The 21642-nt window shown below is 45.0% G+C and overlaps 1 protein-coding gene across 3 annotated transcripts in view; it reads left to right on the forward strand.

Annotated features, from left to right (window-relative positions):
• The first annotated feature begins 875 nt into the window (after positions 1-875).
• Positions 876-21642, forward strand: part of PTCHD4 (patched domain containing 4) — a 92558-nt gene continuing 71791 nt past the window's right edge. For 2 of the 3 annotated variants that reach the window (XM_005239190.3, XM_055810762.1), the window contains exon 1: positions 876-1475. In XM_005239190.3, the coding sequence (XP_005239247.2) occupies positions 876-1475 (600 nt within the window). The remainder of the gene's footprint in view (positions 1476-21642) is intronic. The other variant, XM_027789180.2, reaches the window with a different exon arrangement.

The following is a 21642-nucleotide window of genomic DNA, read 5'->3' on the forward strand; positions in this document are numbered from 1 at the left end:
GAGCACGGGGCAGCTCCGCCTGGGCGACCGCGGGCTGCAGATGGAGGAAAGGGGAGAGGTGGCCATCTGGGCTGGCAGCGGTGCGGGTCCCCGGCCCCGCCATCAGCCACGGCGCGGCCGGGGCAGGGCTGGGTGCGGCGGGGGGATGCAGCAGCCGCGGGACCGGGGCACCCAGAGCGGAGCGCGGCTGCTGCCGCTGCTGCTGCTGCTGTGGGAAAGCGCTTCGCAAAGTCTCCGAGCAAAGCTCTCCCTCCTCCGGCAGCCGGCGGGGAGCAGGGCGGGGGGGGGGGGGGGGGGGGGGCGCGGCGAGGGAGAGGCACGGTGGGGTCGGGGGGATGTTAAAATGCAGCATCATCCTCCCGCCCCGGCAAATTCCGGGCGCGCGTGTGTGTGTGTGTAGGGCGGAAAGGAGCAGCGGTGCTTTGCGGGGGGGGTGTGGGTGGGTGGGCGCTGCCGGCGCTCGGTGCACCGCCCCGAGAACCGGTGCCCGCCGCGGGGCTGCGCGGAGCGGGCACTGCAGAGCCGGCAGCGCTCCCCGTGCAACGCCTGAGCCTCGCCGCCGAAAGGGGGGGCACCGGGAGGGGGGGATGCTAGTTGGCTGGGGGGGAGGGTGGAAAGAAGCGGGGGGAAGGAAAAAAAAAAAAAAGCAAGGCAAGGACCCCCCCCCTCCCCCCCTCCCTCCTCTGCCCCGTCCCTTCCACCCCCGACACACACACACACGCACACGCACACGCACACACACACACACACACACCCCATTGATCAATATTTGGCTGTCTTGCTGCAACTTGCTGCAGTCTTTTAAAGGAGTAGTAGAGAGAGAGGGAGAGAGAAAGGGAAACTGACAGGAAGGGGTAAGGAGCTACACATGTCACATGTGCTTTCTAAGACGGCCAGGAGCATCTGCAGGCTGGATCTGGTGGAGGATGCTGCGGCAGGTGATACACAGAGGGCTCCAGTCGTTTTTCTACAAGCTGGGCTTATTCGTGAGCAGGCATCCGGTGTTTTTCCTCACTGTGCCCGCAGTCCTGACCATCATCTTCGGCTTCAGCCTGCTCAACCGCTTCCAGCCTGACACTGACCTGGAGAGCCTGGTAGCCCCCAGCCACAGCCTGGCCAAGATCGAGAGGAGCTTAGCCAGCAGCCTTTTCTCCCTCGATCAATCCAAAAGCCAGCTGTATTCGGACTTGCACACCCCGGGGAGGTATGGCAGGGTGATTCTCCTCTCCAAACCCGGAGGCAATATTTTGCATCAGGCTGATGTGATCCTGCAGATCCACCGAGCCGTGCTGGAAATGAAGGTGAACTACAAAGGCTATAATTATACTTTTTCCCATCTGTGTGTGTTGAGAAATCAGGATAAGAAATGCGTGCTGGATGATATTATTTCAGTGCTAGAGGATCTGAGGCAGGCTGCACTCTCCAATAAGACAACAGCCAGGGTGCAAGTGAGCTATCCCAACACTAAATTAAAGGTATGCTCTTACTGCATGCTTTTGCCAATTAAAGAGGCAGCACTTCATTTCTTGTCCTAAACAGCAAAGAGAAATATAATCCTATCTATCTCTCTATATCTAAATGTGTGTGATCTGGGCTTTCCTCGGGAAGCAGCTGAAACCGGTGCCTTGCTATTGTTCTGTACGAGAAGGGAGGGTGGGGGGACTGTACGCTAACGGACCAGGAGAAGCAGGGAGTGGAGGACAGCCTCCGGACCGGGAGACCTTGCAATGCCTTGGAGGGTTCATACATCGGGGAAAAGGGACAGGAAGTCGGCGAGGGGCTGGGAGCTGGGCTTTCACGATCACCTTTTCCAGCCCCGCTGCCGTGCTGGGACAATTGATCTCTAATGTGGCCAGAAAAGGCTTTCCTCAAATGCACAGTGAGCTCCTGTATCTCCCTGCCTCTGCGAGTGCCATAGGAGCAGCAGGAGGTTTGGGCCAGGAGCGATTTCAGGTGTCCTGCTTTTTTTCCTTTACCTGCATGCAAGAAGGGGAAGGGAGGTGGAATTTTTTTTCTCTGTGTGAACATAATTAACTCTGCCACTGATGGATGAGCTGGAGTTCTGGGACAGATCCCATCAGCTAGAGGCTTCCAGAAAAGGGGAAACAAGGTAAAAGGTGAGAGAAGTTTCAGTCCTTCCAATTAAAAAAATAAACAATTTGGCACAAATGATCCCAGGAGTATTTCCCTGGCACAAAAGCATTCATCTGCTTTCCCTCTCATCTAGAGCAATCCAGTTCACCAGGACTAACCTGCTATGGGCAAATAAAGTGCAAAGTTTGCAGGTGGCTGCTGAAAGAAGTTTCTGTGAATTACTATATCTGCTTGCTCCCCCGGGCATTGCACCAGAGGCAGGATTTATTTAACAGATTGTAACAAACTCCCCAGCGTACTAGTTACTCACGGCTCGGGTCATAGGGAAGAGGGTATGGTCCTGCTTGTAAACCAGAGAGGGTCTTTGGGGTTCCCCCTCCCCCTTTTTTCACAGAGATCCTCAAGGATGAGGGAGGTAGTGCTCTCACAAGTACCAGCCAGATCCTGAAGTTACCATTTGTTTCTTGCTGTTCATTTGCCAGGAAAAAGAAGTAAAGCCAGTCTCTGCCCCAGAAACTGAAGAGAAAACACAGATTGATTTTTATTGGTCTTTTTGCTTCAGTAAAAGGGCCAGGTGGGACAGCTGGGGTTTGGTTCTGTTGCTCTAGGTGTTAACAGTAATTGCTTTGTGCAGAGTTGTGGCTGTTTGAGTGTGTGGAAAGGAAAAGGTGTCCTTGCTGCACCTGAGTCCCGAGTGCAAGGCATGCTCAGAAACATGGGTTAGTCTGGATTAAATATCCCTGAACAACTTCTATCTTCTAGTTCACTGTGAAGACCATCCTGCTGTTGCAGAATTAAACTGCTTTCTTCGCCTTTTGCTTATTTCTAAAGTCAAGATTCAGCTAGTGCAGTGGAAAACACTGATAAACTAGACTAACATCATTATAAACCATCTTTATACAGAAAGAGTCATTCTACTCTTTCAATCCAGATTGATTTTCTTGTGTAGAGAAACCCTAACTGATCTTGGCGAAACTAGGATGGGGTCACTTGCAATGTGTTGGTTTTTTGTTTGGTTGTTTTTTGTTTGTTTTTGTTTTGTTTTTTTTTTTTACTAGGAAAGTGCCTATAGCTTCTCCTTTATTAAAGACAAAAGCAAAGGAAAAAAATAATATGGTCTGATTAGTGATTTATTGGAATAAAGTGATGGGTAGATAATTCACACAGAGAAAGGTTTTCCCAAAGCACTGATGTCTGATTCTCAGCACTGCCGAATACCAGCCTGGCACCTCCAATCCCCCAAGTAGTTGTTGTGTATCATCTTCTGGATGAAGGAATAAACGCGCTGAAGTATCTAGGTTTAAAGTTGGACAGAGCAGGCAGCTTTCTACCCACTTCTCAGTGAAGGGAGGCAAAGCCGCCAAAATCTGTGACTACACTTAAGAGAAAAGCTAACATTTACAACCCATTTCTGTGGATAGGGAGAGGCCCTGGTGTCACTGAGAAAGAGAAACATGCTTTGCCACAATTTTTCTTTTTCTGGTACAGTAAAGACTTTTGTATGACCACGGTCAGCCCTCAACCTGGCCAGCCTTCAGCTATGGTGTGTTCTTAGAAACTCACCTCCTCTGGTCTCTTTGGCTTCAGCTGCTGGGAGTAAATTACTACTTGGTTTAGATTAATTCATTAGGTCATCTCTGCCATCTCTGTTGTCCCATCTACCAAGGGTTAGGAAGCTGTGAGCAAACATTTCTTGCTCTCCCTCAAGCTATGGCCAAAATCTTGGTTTAATGCAGGCTCCCAGGCTATTTTCTGACCTCCCTCTCTGCACATCTGAGCAAAGGCTGTAGAAACCCAGGCCTGTGTTGCATGTTTTGGGGTGTCTAGATGTGTTCAACCAAAAATATCCCAGACACTGCACCCACCAGGGTAGATCAGTTTCTGGATGTTCAGCAAAGGGACACAATTCCTGTGGCTGTAGGCTTGAGGTTTTTAAATTTCTTTTTACTTGAGTCATGGCAGAAAGGAGCTAGACCTCATGGGAATGCAAACAAGAGGGACAAATCTGCCTGCCCTTATTCCATGTGGGCCAATGTTCATCACGCTCACCAGTCCTTGACCTTGGGAGCTTCCTCAGTTAAACCATAAAGACCCTTCAGTATCTTTTAGGTTGCCTCACTTTCTCAAAGGACCCATTGCTTGACCAATACTGGTAGATTTTTCTCTGTCTTGGTCTTTTAATAATGGCCTCAGATTGAATAAAGTTCTTCTATGAACAATACGGTGGGTTGACAAGCCATGAGTTTCCAAACTGTGAAGGTGTCCCAGATGTGTTTAGTTCACAGCTGACACGAGTCAAGTGTCAACTTGTACTGGTTTGGGAACCACAGTGACAATGTTGAGCTGTCCCAACCTATCTTCTGCTCCATCATTGACAAAAACATCTTGCAGTTTTTTCTTTCCTTCAATCCTGGTGAACTGCTCTCACTTTGTCCCTCTTCTCATCTCCCGCTAGAGATCAAATTGGTTCACTCCTCTCGGGTGAGGCTGGCTGAAGCCTGGGTGTGGGTGAGCTTTTGCCAGGTCTTTCATGGGAACTTCATGGGAACCATGCGAGCAGGCTTCAGCAAATGCTCCAATTTTGAGACAGCTGTTATTGGGCTGCAAAATGTACTGAAACTGCTTGGCTTTTGCTTAGAAAATCTGGCTGTGAAGGGTAATGACTGTTTAATCATAACTTGCTGTTGTTTTGGGAAAGCTTACAGCCTTGGATACATCTATCTTCACTGCCCCTCTAAGTCAGAAAGTCTTGGTTTCTCCGCTCATCAGAGAAGGAGCAGAGAGATGGCACTTACACTCAGAGTGCAGACTGCAGTGGGGTTTCAAATGCCTGGACTGGTTTAAAATTCACTCTGGCAACACAGGGGTCATTGTAGGCTAGTTTACTCTTCTGAAAGGCCAGGTGAACCAGGCTGTAGGAAAATGCCTTGCTCCCAATGCTTTGGGGACACTGTCTAGCCTGTTCACGGTTATTGCTTTGCTACGCTGCAGTCTGCAGCCCAGCCAGAAGAGTGACTTGCCCAAGGTCATGCAGATAGACCGTGGTGGAGCAGGAAAACAATGCTGGATGTGTGAAGTCTTGATGAAGTCTTTTGAGATACGTCCTAGAGCAAGATTGCTTATGCTTTCCCTAGCCCAGGACAAAAAAGCAATATTCCTGTGCTTGGGGTCTGGACTGCACCCTAACTGTAAAGACTGGGCAAGTCTACACTGAGCACTGACCTTTAGTCATCATACTGTTAAATTGCAAGTTTTGACAAATCCCAGCATCATTTTTGTCCAAACTTCCAGGACAGTGCCTGTGCATGACTCCGCAGATAGCATGGGCATGGGTTCATTCCTTGTTGGTCTATCTGCTCCGTTCTGGGGATAGCAGTGTATCTGCTTGGATATATTGTACCTCTGCCCCCAGAGCCAGAGTATGGTCTAAGGCACATTTTTTAATTGGTATAGACAGTATTATTGATTACACGGGGTTTATTTCTTGTGTATGATCAGATATGAGGAAGGAGATTGGGTTTTGACCCTGATTTACCAATAACCCCAGCAAATTTGCTGTCCTTATCAGGAAAAAAAAATCACTACGAAGAAGGAAAATTATTTTTGGACACAGTCCTTACCTGGAGGGAAAAAAAAAGGCATGAAAGCATTTTTTTCAGGTATTTCACCTTTACTGTTTGTTTTCCTGTTTATTTACAAGTTTGTCTAAGAAAAGATAATAATTTAGAACAGATCTCTCTGAGAACAGAATGAATACAACAGTGCTTAAAATGAGCTTTTGAAAGCAGACTGCATTTTGTAATACTGCTTTCGATTAATTAAATATCAGTCATTTATGAACACTAGGCTAAATAGCAGCCAATAAAAGAGACATCTCTATTACCACATTTGTGATAAACACATCAGCTAGATATTGAATCCTTTCTTGCTTAAGTAGAAAAGTTGCTTGTATTCATTTAGCATCTTGAAACCTGTAACTGCAGATTTGCTAGGGGCCAGATTCTCAACTTTTCTCACACTAACAGAGGTACTTTTAGAGTCCTGCTCCATTTGCATTTATGAAGTCTTTCCCACTGCTCTAAGACTAATCCCTCTTTATATGCCCCTGAGGCATGGGTCAGCTCCATAGGGCAGAGAGGATAGAAAACCACAGCCCACCTACATCAGAGTAGGCATCTGCTTATCAATAATATCCACAAACTAATTATTCCTTCAGTAAAGCTGGTCCAAGTACAAGAGTTCTCTGACTCCAAGGACCAGACGCTTCCTTGGAGGCAATGTGGCTTTGCACCCATTTGGGATACCACCCGTCCCAATCCAAGCCTGTGGCTCAGGTCCTGTGAAGTGCTCTGTGGCTGGCAAAAGCTGCTAAGTTTTTGCTAAGATAAAGCAAAATAATAAAATATGAGCAGGGAGAAGATCAGAAGAAGAAGGCTGGAGACTGCAGATAGTTTTCATCTCAGCCTTCCGGATCAAGACAGGATTGGGCAGGCTGAGCTCAGAGTAGCTGCTCCATAGCACAAAAGCAAGCATAAAATGTTTGAAAGCAAGTAGCCTGTTCTGACTCACAGGTTAGAAAACTTATTTTTTGGGGAAAAAAATAATGAAAAGACCCTCTTGCTGTTCCAGCTGTGTTTCTGTGCTGTCTGACAGGACTAGGAAGGGCTCCTGGAGGGGCTGGTGGAGCTGGTGCCTGTGACCGGTTAGCTGTGCCCTTGCTAGGAGATGTCCCTGAAGCTGTCAGCTCTTGCAGACATGATTAGACAGCCTGTCTGCTCCACGTGGGCAAGAAATGAAGTGTATCCTTGCATTTTTAGGAAAAATTCTCTGCTCCTTCCTCTGCTTAGTACATTAGGAAAGATCTTTTTCTTAGCTGTGCTAGACCAAGCATTAAGACACTCCTAGGAGGAAGGCCAGGCTATGAGCCCTGACTGCACCAGGGACAAGAAACCAGGTTAACCTGTACCAGGACAAGGTATCCCAACATAAACAAAGAGCACGAAGACTGCGGAAACCTATCAAAGCAGAAAGACAGCAGAAACCAGTCAAAGCTGGGATGAGGTTTAGGGTGCTTTTTTTGCATTGCTTCAGGCATGAACTTAACTCTCCTTATCAGTCATTGGGGTAAATTCCACTTTCACCCTACCATGGCTGTAGACAGCAGGTTCCTTGAGTGTGGGGCTCATTCCTTCACATCTAGCAGTGGAGAGCAGTGGCCATGTAGAAGACTGCAAAGAAAATATTCTCGACTGACCTCTCAGATGGCCTTGGTCAGCTGCTTCATGCCTCTTCCTTGCACCTATTCTGCTTTTTAGGTAGTCAGCACTTGCTGGAGGACATGGCCTTTTATGCAGTGCTAGGTCTTCTGGAGACCTTGCTGTGATGTGAATAATAATAAAGAAGTAACTGGAAGGTTGTTTGGGCAGAGAGAAAAGGAAGACACAACTGCAAGCCCCTTCAGTTAGTAGTGACTGCTCAAACTGCGGATATCAACCGCTTGCTAAAGGTAGAAAGTCCAGTAGCACTTTGCCATCTTCCTATAATAGCTAATTTCTGGACAGAAAATGTTTTTTTATTTCCTTTACTAAATATTTGGTGTTTCTATGTTGACATAACTTCTAATTTCAGCCATCCCTATACCTTTACAAAATGTCTTTGGAGCCCCTTACTGTACTGGCTGTGTGAGCTGTTGGAAGGCTCTGAACTTCTCTCTCTGGGTTTACAATGGATGCGTATTCTTGCTATCTGTAGCAAGAATTAAAACAAATTCAGATACCACTATGCTAGCGAGGCAAGAGGATACAACTGACAAGCCTTAGTAAAGAGGACGTGTCATCTTCCCAGCCAGAGGAAGATGCTTTTACAGAGAGGAGATCTTTAAACCAACATTAACTGATTAAATATATGTTCTGTGGCAGAAGTGAGAGGAACTTTAAGACACAATTAGATTAATAAATATGTCCAGAAAGTTCTTAATTTATTTAATGTCCTTTATGTATATGTGATTATGTATATTACATACATATCTATCTTTGTTGGTAAGCAGTGATGTAGGTAAGATTGTGCTAGACATTTTGAAAACAGTAATCTAAGAACAAAACCTGTATTAAACCTTTTCAGCCATTAAGAAATAAAAGACCCTGGTGAGGAGCTCTGCACAGTTGTTATTACAGAAGTCACGGTGGAAAAACCTGCTGACTGGTTTTCCAAGAGGAGTGAATTGAGTTAGTAAAATCACGATCTTGCATTTATACAGAAATCTTTTAATTTATGCAGACCCCACATCCATTGCACCCTCCTAGTGCAAACAGCGAGACATGCCGTGCATGGCTGGCACTGGCGCTGAAAAGCAGCTTCAGACACAGATGAAACAAAGTCTTCAACAATGTAGGAAAGCAGGAGCTGTGTGTGATGGAAAAGAGAAGGGAAGGCAATGGGAGGCAGAAAAGGCAAGCTATAAAGTCTTTTATACCTCTGTCGCTCACTGTATTAGTCCTGTTCTCTGTTTTCCTACCTACCAAGGTGTAAGATGCTCACGTGGAGAACAGATAGTAAAGGAAGTTCTCAGCAGCGGGGCTGTGAGGCATCTGACAAAGGCAGAGAGCAGTGACAAAGCTCCTGAGCACTGCAGAGATGATCACGTGCAGTGGCACGTGCCGTTGCCCTAGGCCTGGGATTCACGGGGTGTGATTCAGCCTCACTTTTACACTGGTGAGGCCATGTGGGAGCAGGAGCTTTGCATGAAGTGCTTGGAGATCTTTGATGACACTAGCAAGTAGTGGCAGTGGGAGGATTTCCAGCTGAAAAGAATTACTGTGGAATCAGCTGAAGGGCAAAGAGAATAATTTGTTGGTGGGCAGCTCTGGTATGGCACAGAAATTTTGTTTCTGAAGCTTTTTTTTCTCCTTAACCCTGCTCACACATCGGTGGCTAATTCCTCCACAATGCCAGTTCTACATGCCCAGCAGTGGCCTGGCACACATCAGACAGCCCTCCCACAGTCATGAGTCAGCCAGCTCAGCTCTTCTCTCTGTTTTTTGTGTTTTGGCACCAAACATGCCCTCCTCCAGTCCACTCTTGCTAGCAAACTGGTACCACAGCCAGGGAGCTGCTGGGGGGATCGTGAGCTGTGAGGCTGGCATGTAACTACTTGGCTAATATTGCAGAAAGGTTTTGGTCTGATAATGATCTATAACCAAGATGGAAAAAGTCCTTTGGCACCACAGGTGTATAATGTTTCCTGAATACATATGATGGCAAATGTTTTGGCATCTCCCAGAATAATTCTTCTTTAAAAATACCAATTGCACAAGTATTAAAGCCTGCTTGTCTGCTCTGAGGGCATCTGAGGAGGCAAAGGGCTGTTCTTCTGGCCCGTCCCACGCCTCTGAGGGCAATGCACGTGGTAGAGACTTTAAGTGTAATGCAGCCCATCTACTTAGGGTACACAAGTTGGGATTAAAGATCAAGCTCCTCGTGGGCCAGTCTGCCACAATAAATGTCCTAGTGCAGTCCGTGGGACACCTGGGAGGTGCTATTGAATACCACCACAGGGATGCCCAAACACCTAACATGCATCCTCTTGCAACATATAGGGAGCGTAAACATCACCTATAGGACTGGTTCAGCGGGCACGTAAAACTTGTGCCCAGGTAGGTGCCTAAGCATGACGGAAAAGTTGCCCTTGGGTAAGACAGGGTCTTGCTTTTCTTACACCTTGCATAGCTGTTTCCACCAGTGTTACACAAGTATTGTCAGTCTGATGTTATTCTTACCACATACATGGTGCATTTTTGCGCTTGTGTCAACAGCTTCATAAAGGGTGCTACGATTCAGAGGTGGCCATGGAGCATTTTGCTGCTTCTGCGCTTAATCACATACTACCTGTGCAAAATCACGCACTAACTGTGCTCTGTGTAGGGCCAGCCCATAAAATTTCAACTGAATCTTTTCCTGTCAGAAGTTGAAATCAAAAGCATATGTGAAACAGCGTATATCCTGGCCTTAATTTTGTCTTGGAGGAAGACAAGAGGAGGGTAGATTCCCACAGTTTCATTATAACAGGACCTTAAGAAAATGCTTCCATTTTTTGTTGTTGAAATGGTTCTGTCAAAGTATTCTTTCAAAATTATTTCCAAAATATTTTGCTCTCGCAGTATACTTTATATTGGAAAATAAAGGAGAATTTTAAGAGTTACTTTAAAAGGAAATATTTTGCCATGTTCAAATTTTGGAGAAGGAGAAGTCACTCGGGTTTGAAAATCACAAAGAAATGAAGCCACCCCACCAGCTCTGCTGGGCAGGATCCTGCCTGGCTGAGGACACTACCCAGTCTCTGTGGACACAAATGTATGTATCCCCCAAACAGGGTGCTCTGGCTCTTGTTAATGCTGTTTTTCAGTGGAGACCAAGGCAGCGTTTTGATAGGCAAGGGATCCTCACTTCCAGTCTTCCAAGCAGGTTTAGTTTGTAAAACAATTTGCAGTTCATTAAGAAGAAAGATGCTGTTAGCAGTACTTCATTATGCAATGCAATCTCTTGTTTGATGGGACCTGTGACTGAAACATAAATCACCCTTTCCCTAACCATTTTCCAGGATGGTGTCTTAGAGTAGATTTTGATTCATTAACAAAATACATTAACAAATCCAGTGCTGAGCAGATGCAACATGGAAATATTCATGTGCATTTTTCTCCTTAAAAATCCATAACTCAGTTTGCTCATGTTCTTGTCTCTGATCCTACTGACTAAGGTTTTATTTGCAGATAAGTACAAAACACCCTCCAAAAGAGATTGCACTAGGTAGACTTTTGGATCCAGCAGGCAAACCCACTTCTCTTCAGGATTGACTGGAAGGTGTGGCAGTAAATGCTCTACCAGCGGTGTTTCTTTGTGAACTAGCATTATTTTCCTGTCCAAAACCAATTTTCCACCTGCACATAAAAACCACGGGTCACCCAGTTGATGCACAACAGATTTATTATTGTAAATTGCACAGAAATTTGGGACACCAGCAAAGAAACATGAATGTTTCTGTATATTTACAAACATCTCTCTGACCTTTTCTTTCCCCAGGCTTCAAGATTAGCACAAGTATTATGCTTTAAATATACACCCTAAATTAAATTTCACAAGCTCGATAAGCGTAAGAGCTCCCTTGCTCTCGTAAAGTATTGGTTGTTTTGTTTTTGAGAAGAATTTAAAGAAAAGGTATTTTTTTCTCCTAAAAGAATAAAGCTTGTATCCTTACAACTTCTACCATCTTCTTGCTCCTAGTACAAGATTTTGGAGGTGGGAGAAAGAGGAGGACATCCTTGAAGGGAAATTTGTGTTATATAAATGCCAAATACTGTAATTGCATATGTTCAGTGGTTTTTCATCAGAATAATCAACTCAAAAGGAAGGTTAAAACAGGCCATTTGTCACCACTTAACAGATCTGAACAAAGCTCCTTTAGGAATGATTCTGATACTTTTCTTGTGGAAAACCCAATTACTCTTTAAAGTAGCAAAAATTACAAGGAAAAATAAGGCAGAATAGGATATTTTTTCACTTGCATTAGAGCAGCTAAGTAAAAGGGAACCAGGACAGAGGATAGCCCAGAATGAAACTCAAAGGAACTCACGTGCACCCTTCAACCGTTTGAACTGGGTCTTTCCTATAGCATCTTCAATGAGGATACAGCGGACGGAAAGAGCAACATTTCAGATGCTGTTTTGTGAATGAGCAGTTTGGGGGGTGGGATGGTGGTTTTGGTGCAGGACCACGTATTCCAGAATTCATATTCTGCTGCGACTTGGATCCTTCTCTCCCTTACATTGATTTTCCCATCACAAAGAAGTGCTGCGGTGCTGCTGGAGAATTCAGTCAGGGAGCTGTTGGAGCTTTATGAGCAACCTCGTGCCTCTTACATGTAACATCAAGAGGTCAAAGATGCAAAAGGTTTATAAGGTCAGTCTAGCCCATTCCCTGGCCTGTGCAGGATTATGAGGAAATCCTACTAGAAAAATTAATTCAGATTGGCTTGGATGGGAAATCAGTCATGCGGGTTGGAAACCGGCTGAAAGATTTTAAACGATGATTCGTGGCAAATGATAATGTAACAAGTTTATGGAAGGCATATGGAGAATTTGTGTTAGGTCTGGTCTCATCTAACATCTCCATTAATTATTGGGAAGTAGAATTGAATTGCACAGGAATTAAATTCACAGATAATATTAAACAAGGCAGCAGCTGAGTCAGAGAATTTACACAGGCAAAACTAGAGCAGTTAGAAACCCAAACAGAAAATAAAACTATTTTCTGGAGTTTTGGTTGCATTCTGGTCTCCAAAGGGAGACCTAGGTACCTCCCTTGGAACAGATTTCTGTTAGCTGAGTTTTGCCGATGTTGAATTGAAGATGTAGTGCTGCTTAAATGATATGACCAAGGTCAAAGAGAATGTTGTTATTAAAGTTGAGATTTTGCAACCCCCCAGAAATGGCGCTTAGTTTTACTTCTGATTCTGACACTGCTTTGCAAGTATGGACATCTCACTACTCAATGTTGTCCTTCATCCTTCACCTTCTTGCGGGTCAAGTTCTGCAGGACAAAGACAGCTCTGTACGTTGAGTTTGAACAGTGCTTTGGAGGCTGTAGGTGATCAGTTAAATAATCAGTGAAGCCTTGATAGATTGCTGTTTTTTCTTAGTCCTTTCATTGCCTTTCTAGAACAAAACTGGTTGTCTTCTAGAGTCTTGAGCTGACTGTGTGGGTCTTGGATGGGCCAGCCTTGAAGTTGTTTGGCCATGTTGTGCATCACCTGATTGTTCCCTAGCACTTCAAATTCAAGTATCCTCATAACCCTAATGTCAAAAATTGGCTCCACTTTGTCCCTGTTGAATTTTGTCATTCATTAATTATATTCTGGTTGTGCCAGGGAAAAATTTTCATATCCGATAGTCCTAATAACTCAGTTGAGCTGGATAGTTACAAAATATTCAGCTGGATCATTTCTACTTTTTTTTTTTTTTTTGTCCAACTTGAGTGTGATTGCAGACCAAGCCTCTAGGCACAGGCTGGTGATGTTTGTAATGGATTGTGAAGTCGGGCCATTTCTTCTCCCCTTCTTGACAAACATCCACAACGTCAGGGCATGTACTGCTGTGAATGGTACCTAATCTGGTCTGCAGTCAGGCTGTGACCCTGCCCTGCCACCAAGGGTCCGTGACGTAGCAGTTTGTGGATGTTCATACAGAGTCACGATGGGAATATTCATCCCACAGATGGATTTAGATGGATTTATTTTTTCTAATTTGAGCCCTTTTAGTGTTTAACATCTAATCTGAACTGGCCCCAATATGCAATCAAAGGAGAGAAGGGTGAACCTCCAGAAGCAATGTATTTCACTTTTTCTAAGCAACTGCATTAGGAGGGGATGAACTCACCCTTCAGAGGCATCATGGATAAGAGAAAGAATGTTTATATTATGCATTTACCTTTCAAATGGTTAAAATTGGGTGAGCTGAATCCCACCATGCATTTATTTCAAACCACCAACCCCCCCCCCAACAAAACAAAAAACCAACCCAAAGTTCCATGAAACTTCCACAAGGATGGAAATACGCTAAATCTGGAGGTCTTTATAGAAAAGACCTGTCAGGTGAAGCATTTCCAAATGACCTAGGGTATAACCCGCTTTTGCACTGACGTGAGAAGAAACTTCTCGTAATAATTTCACAGGGAAAATCAAGGCTTTTTCTTGAGTCCACTGCAGCTGTGTCTCACACCAAATCTCTGACAGGGTTTTGAAAAACTTTTTTTGGAAATTATTATTAGGCAGTTGCAAAAGAACTAAAATACATTAATCTGAATAAGGAATTATCTTCCACTGAAGGAACCGGAATTAAATGCCATCCTCCTGCAAAATAGATTGCCAGATATTGACAGTTTATTGCAGCAGGGAGACTGAGATTTTACAGAGTACTCAGGAGACAAATGCTGAGTTTCTATCATCTGGAAGTGGTTTACCATCAGATACTCTTTGGCTTGATTTATCAGAATTTTTCCCTAAATATTTTTTTTGTTTGATATCCAAAGGTGGTTAGATACCACAAGGTCCCATCACCTACAGCACTTTTATTTTAAAACTAAAAGTCCAATCCTTCCTGTCTGCCAGAACCAAAATCTTTTCAAATAGGTTATACTTACATAAATTGAAAGATCACTTTGCACTCCAGGGGACTTTGATAAGCCTTCTTTTTTAAACCATGTATTACATTAAAGTAACTGTAAAATGTCTGTTTGGGGGGGGGGGGGGAATGTTGATGTCTTGCAGGGAAATATCTCAGATAAGTTGAAAAGGTGGTGGTTGTTGTTATTATTATTATTCTTTACAACGAATATACTACATTTCTTCAGAAGTTCTTATACACAGCAACTAAATATCCACCTTACCTAGCATCTTGAACTCATTCTTCATAATAGCACATTAACTTATAAATCTAAGCATATCTATAACCTAACTTTATGCATTTAATGAAGGTACTTAAATCAGGGTTTGTGTCACTGTGGGCTCTAGGAGGACTAAAAACCCTAAGAATGAGATTCAATCCATTGGAGATCAAATTGCCCTCCGGAGGTGCCCCCCTTTTTCTCTCCTCCTGGAGCAGGCAGCCTGGTACTCCTGGCAGTTCCACCCTGTCGAGTTTGGTTAGGCAGCCTGGGCTCAGGACCTCAGAGTTTAAATTCTGACTTTTCATGTTTTGAGCCTTGTTCTGGCTGAAAAGGCACATCCAAATCAGAAACTCTGCTTGAAGTTAATAGCTGCTGTGTACTCACACGAAAGGACAAATACTCAGCCGTGAAATACAGCCACCTTGAGGATGAAGCTGTTCAGGTGTTGCATAGCTCACACCACCACCTGACTATGGGGTTTGAGCACAGGAATTAGAGAAACCCTCTGCCAGCTGGCGGCAAGGAAGGGATTACCTCTTTTTTTTTTTCTTTTTTTTTTCTTTTTTGCTTCCCATTGAGTTTGCATAAACCTGGATTATAACTCCAATCCATTTCACCACATGCCGCATGAACTGCTGCTCCTGAGCTTGGCAGGGAGGAGGTGCGGGCTGAGGAAGGAGAGGGAAGGGACCTCTCCTTTGGCGGCATCCCCAGTTCATACTGTGAAATAAAGTGACTAAAGAAACTCCAGCATCAGATGGGAAGATCTCTGGAACGTGGGCAGCTTCTCCAGTTGTGTGTTTGCACAGCACCTTGCGCAGTGGGATCCTGAGCCATGCCAGAACCTCACTGGTGACCAGTGATTATGGTCTGAACAGAGACCTCAGTGTCTGCCATACCTTGTGTGGGTTCTCCCAGGTCTCTGCAGCACAAAGGCTGCATCAAGATGAATTGATCCCAGCGTGGGATCTCTCACATGTTCATCTCTAGATGGAGGGTTTGGGCTGATGCAAAATTTTCAGGCTGTCGCACGCTATTGTTTAACACTTGTTTATCATTGCAAATATGCTCTGTGCCAGCTGAGGCAGCATGAGACATGCTCTCCCACAGTGGATGGCTAAAATAATAAAGAAACGCCAGCCTTTGTAATGATAGCAAACTTCCAGTGGAAGAGCTCTCCAGCAGCGGGAGATAATGAGAAGCCCAAAGCAGAGATGCTGCCAAGAGTTTTACTTTTTTGACTGGCATAAGAATTACCAAAAATCTGTTAGAGAATCCCACGTGACAGCATCTTCATCTCTGTGGGCTACTGAGAACATAAGATTTTGTCATGAAGGGCACATGTTACAAGGTGATCTCGAGACAGGTTTTACAAATGCAAAAACTACCTGCTGATGGTTCATATAAGGGGGTGAAAAATCCCTTTGAACCTACTGAATTCAAAAGTACCTTCAGTGGGAGTTAGCTTTCTCATATGCAGATCCAGAACCCCAGTTTCAGTTATATTTTAATGCATAAATATAGGCCAACTTAAATGCCTCATTCCCACTCCCCCTTTCCAGATTCTGGTCCATTGTTACAATAAAAAAGGAAAAACATCTGAAATCAGACATTTTTTTGGCTCTCTCCAGCTCACAAATGGCCAAACTCATTAAAAACCAACGTATGCTGGAGGGAAGGGGGGGATGCTTCGGGGCAGAGAAATTGCTTCACGATGCCAAATTTGAGATTAAAAAAAAAAAGGTGGGAAATCTGATTATCTCTTAAAAAGGAGGAATTTTCAGCTGGAAGTGTTAAGTGTTCTTAAGTGTATCTGTTTTGCTCAGTGCCTTGTTATGTCTTATTGAGCACCACGAGAGTGGGAGCTCCTGACAGGACTTGGGTAAGAGCACAACAGTGCCTTGTGTTTGAAGGCTGGGCTTAGTTAAGCCTGCAAACTGCTTAGCTGGAACTTAGCCTTCAAACCACGCCAGCCCTCAAAATCTTGCCATGTCATGCGTGGCTCTGTCTGATTCTCCATTATTTCTTTCCTTCTTGCCTTTGAAAAAACATTATTGCAGCATTTCAGTAGTTTGGCTGCTGGTCCCTAGAGAGACCAGGAAGAGCGGAGACAAGAGAAAATTAAAGAGATGCTTGCCAAAATAAAACATAATTTAAAAAGAAAAAAGCACCCTTTTCTGTGTCATTATTGAAACTTTAGATTGTTAGAGCTTAAATGATTCCTGTGGATCCGCTTTACTCCTTGCTTTTTATTCTCTGCTGTTTATTTTTTAACATTTCCTTTAGATGGAGTAATAAAACCAGGCAAATCCAATTCCTTCTTCTTCTTGGCAGGTTTTCTTCCTTTTTTGTGTGTGTGTGAATTGGACTTCAAGCAGTGTAGGTGAAACAATTAGAAGAGGTACACAGTGGGATCCACACAAAGCAAGAGGGACTACAGACCTGTCAGTGAAAATGTGTGCTCCCTTTTTAGGATCTCCTCTTAGGGAAAATCCTTGGGTCCCATCCTCGTCCCCCCCAAACCCTTCAGCTTGCGCATTTGAAGTGGATGGGGAGGTTTTTCAAACAGTTTTATGGCTTTTTAATTCTGTTGATATGGAAAGAAGAAAAGAAAGGAGGTTTTCTTGATTTTTAGCATTTTCTGCTTTTTATTTTACTTAAGGAATTAGGTCCTTGTTTAGCCTATAGCTCCATGGACTTCAAGAAAGCTTTAAGATTAGACATTCACAAGAGGCAGAAAACATTCTGGTGCAATATTGTCTTGTTTACTTCCATCTGGAGAAAGCCATGACCCTCTTGAGATAATAAACTCTCTTGGATTTCTCTAGGACACCAGAGAGCTTTAATTCATTAATCTTGCTTCCTTCTTTTTGCCAATTTCATTCAAATCCCGGCATTTGGGAGAAGGATTTCTTTGTTAAAAAATGAACAGTTGCATTCTTTCTCCCCCTTCACAGCAGCTGGTTTCACTTTTTTTTTTTTTTTTTTTTTGTTGAAGAGCTGGAAAATCCACAATGCGACTCCCAAAGGTGTCTTCCAGCTATGTTATGGAAGACAGTGTCTTGATGTGTGATGCTTTAGAAATGCAGAGAGACTGGAAATTGGGCTAGATGGAGCACTGGCCTGCAGTGAAAAACCATTTCTTGTCTTTTTATGCTGGTTTTCATTTTATTCCTTTTCTTTGAACAGTTTTAACACTGAGCTTGAGCTGTGGATGGATTCAGAATTAATATGGAGTATTCATTAATATAAAGTATTCGTGCTAGAGTTTTCTAGAGTTTGCCAAATACGAGAGATGGTACATGTGTTCTCCATACACATGCCTGCATACGTGAGTGTGAGTGTTTAAATGCATATATCCATACATTGGGGTTCGGTGCATCTCCCTTGAGGCACTGCTGTCTCCTTAGTGATTCATTCCTACGTTTCCTTTTGGCACAAACAAAATCCTTCAGGATGTATAGTAGCTGTGCACAAGACCATGGAGACAAGCACAACTTTTTTTAGTTGAAACTGGGTATTCTTCATGGTTTAGCACCTGACAGAGCTCTAGATGGTGTCCCAGTTTGCACAGGTGAGGGGCCACAACTGTACCATGCAATGCAGGAGTGTGGATTTCCCCTCCTAAAGCCCTGTGGCACCTCCTTACAAAAGTCTTGTATAAAGCAGGATTTGAATAGATGAAAAATATAAACTCTGTTCTCCTTGGTGATGTGAAACATAGAGGTCCTGGGATAGAATACCAGTTTTTGAGGAAATCCCCATGCCTTAGTGTGAAGCTCTTGGTTAGCAGGATCAAACTGCCAGGATCTGGACCTGGCCTGCAAACACTGCAGGTGGGGAAATATAGCCCCATTCAAAAACCTCCAGTAATCAGGGCACTGGGGAGACCCCCAGTGCTGGGGATGGGGTTTTAATCCTCTTGAGCTGTACAGATCCCTACACACAGGTCTAGGGAAACACAGTATTGCCGTGCAGGGCTGGCAAGCCAAATGCCCAGGAGCAAAGAGATGCCAGCAGGAAGAAATAACCCATGTTCCCAGCCCGAAGTGTGACTTTTGGGGTGGAAATGCTTGAAATTTCTTGTTCTTCTGTTGGTCTGTTGCGGGGGGGGCGGGGGAGGTCAGTTTAGGGTGGCTAAGCCCAGCCCTGAGTTAATGCTACTTTGCTCGATGTTACGGTGGGGCCTGGGGTCCTGCGGAGGGGCGGGAAGGAGGGATGCTGGAGGGGGATGGGAAAGCAGCAAGCGCTGAAGCAGGGACTGCAGTGCAGTGGCTCCCGAGCAGGGCTGTGTTCATCTGCTGCCACTGGCACGGCAGCACAGGGCACGGGAGACACAGCTCTGCTGTTTGCAGGAGGATGTCAAAGCAACTTTGCTCCTACCTGCCTTCTCCTGCCCTCTTTCTGGGTTGTCAGGGTGCAATAAGAACTGCTGTTTCATTACCCCTTTCCCTGTACTTTCTCCCTCCCACATCCCTCCTTTTCACATTTCCAGTCTCTTTAGGGCACCCCACTCCATTGCTCCAATTTATTTTTTTTTTTACAGTCACAACAAACTCCACTTCTATTGTATCATTGACCACTTCCTTGTCACACAACCCACCCCCCCACCCCCCAAGCACACTTCCCACCTGCTTGCTTTGTCCACAGCCATCACTCGGACAGGAACTCATTATGGATGGGCAGGGGAAACTGTTCTCATCCGCGGTGATTATTTTTACCATCATCCTTCATCCTGTGGGATTTAGGGGCCAGATGCAGCCTGATGTTTTGCCCTATGATACCAGGGCAGAGGCAGGCTGCGGAAAGCAGAGGGCTGAACCCAAGGTGACTGCCTCGAGGGCTTTTGGTCCTGGTTAGGGCAGAGCACGAACTCAGAAGACAGTATATGGTGGGGAGAGAGCTGTGGTTCTGTGCCTTCTGGAAACAAAAGGACAGAGATATTTTAAGACCTGACCTGGTAGATTTACACACCCAGGCTTGCCTATGACTTGAGAAACCCTGCTGACACAAGTCTCCTGTGGAAGGTGAACCTGTGCCACTAAACAGCAAGTTATGCTGAGCTACCGACCTCCCTGTCCTCCTGAGTAAAACCATCCCAGCAGTCCCCAGGCTGCTGAGCATCCAAAGCAAGCTGCACCCTTCACCCCTGGATCCATCTCGTGGGGCTGGGCTGCAGCCACCACTTCACCTGTCTGAACCATCTGTGCTAAAGCCATTTCACTGCTGTGCCTGTGACCCTGCTCCTGATGGAGAGGAGAGAAGAAGGTGGCAGATAGGCTAGCCATACTGCAAAGTGACGTCCCCAGTGCTTGCAGTCCCCTTTGTGCTGTCTTTAACCCCAACGATAACATCTTCCTGCAACACCCTTCCCCACCTAGGGCAGGTGTGTAACCACAGCCAATATGGGTATTGCTCAGCAGCTTCAGGGACACCACTGTGTCCTTGGGCACACAGGTCCTGCTTAGGACAACTGAGGACAAAGCTGTGCTGGGAGTAAACTGGGCAGCAAATCTATCCCTCTTTTCTCAGAAGAACTGGGATGGGATCTGAGATAGAACAATTAGGAATATGACCTTGAGAATGAAGGGGTCAGTTGAGCAATGAGGAGCTTGAAGATAGGACAAAGAATAAAGGAGGCTTGAAAAGATGTAAAGGTGAAAGATAATCTAGGAGGGAAGGTTTGGTGTGGAGTAAGCTGGTCTGGGATGGAGAGGGTTTATCTTGTATTTTCATTCCTGAGGGATGTGCAGGGGAAGCAGAAGGCAAAGGTATGGCCTTTTCTACTTTCCTTCTGTCCTTGCTCTCTCTTGACAGAGATGCCCAGCTGAGGGTGGTGAAACACTGGCACAGGTTGCCCAGGAGAGGTGGTAGATGCCCCATCCCTGGAAACATTCAAGGTCAGCTTGGATGGGGCTCTAAGCAACCTGATCTGGTTGAAGATGTCCCTGCCCATGGCAGGGGGGTGGACTAGATGACCTTTAAAGGTCCCCCAAACCATTCTGTGATTCTGTGAAAACTGTGAAAATCAGAGTGATACTGAAGACACAAAGTAGGAAGGACCACTCAGAAATACAGCATGTCCAGCACCAGAAGCTCCTCCTCAAAGAGCTCTCTAATAACAATCACATTTTGCTATTGCACCCTTATGAATTCCTCCAAAATTTGATTTATTTGGAAGGAATAAATCTGTGTTAGGAACATTTCTCTCATTCTCTGTTATTAATCCTAGAGTATTTGAGTCTCTTGAAATACTTTTCTTCTGTTCTTGTCTCTTTTCGAATTACCAGATCAAAAACTAGAAACCCAAAGCAATAAGGGCAAGGATCACAGTCCTGGACTCATCAGAATGAGGTGCCAGGTGGTTCTGGCTGCCTTTCAGGTGTTCTGGGTATAGATCTCCCTTACTTAAAAATCACACTAGTGATCCTTGATTTTACTGGGAGGCAGCTCAAGGTCTGTATGTTTGTTAACCTGCAGGACATGCCTGTGAAGGGACTAATGTGAGCCAGGAAGGACAAGACAGCTCGGCTAGTTTTGTGTTTGCACCTGTCACTGAAGGTGGGTTAATATATCCTAACTTTTTTAGCCTGATAAAAGCTAGGAACAAGTCTTCAGTAATATTGTGGCTCTGCTGTAAACAGGGAGACAGGCAACTGCAGGGGTCATGTCTGGGTTTGACCTGTACCTTAGGATGGGGAAGGTTGTCCTATGGGTGTGCCTCGCTCTTCCCAGGGACTATAAAACAAATTTGCTTGACTGACTGGTGAGCTGAACCTCATCATTGCCAGATAGCTGGAAATAACTGAATTGGTCTTTATTGCAAGAGAGCTACAGGATTATTTCCTGGATAGCTTCTTATGGCCACCTTCATACCTTTTATTTTTGCTGAGTGAACAGACCACGTGGCCATTGCTGTGTCCCTGATCCCAGCGAACCCTCCCCCCCCCCGTGCAGTTTTACCTCAAATGCATTGCACTGGGGGCTTGCTTGCCCTGGGCTCCCTCTCCATTGCTGAGCCATACGGAATGACTGCACCGGGACAAGCACAGCAAACAGTCTGGTGGGTGTGCAAGAGCACCTACACAGCTCTGAGGGCAGGAGAACTGCTAT

Source organism: Falco peregrinus, chromosome 7 (assembly GCF_023634155.1).
Source record: "Falco peregrinus isolate bFalPer1 chromosome 7, bFalPer1.pri, whole genome shotgun sequence".
Taxonomy (NCBI): Eukaryota; Metazoa; Chordata; class Aves; order Falconiformes; family Falconidae; genus Falco; species Falco peregrinus.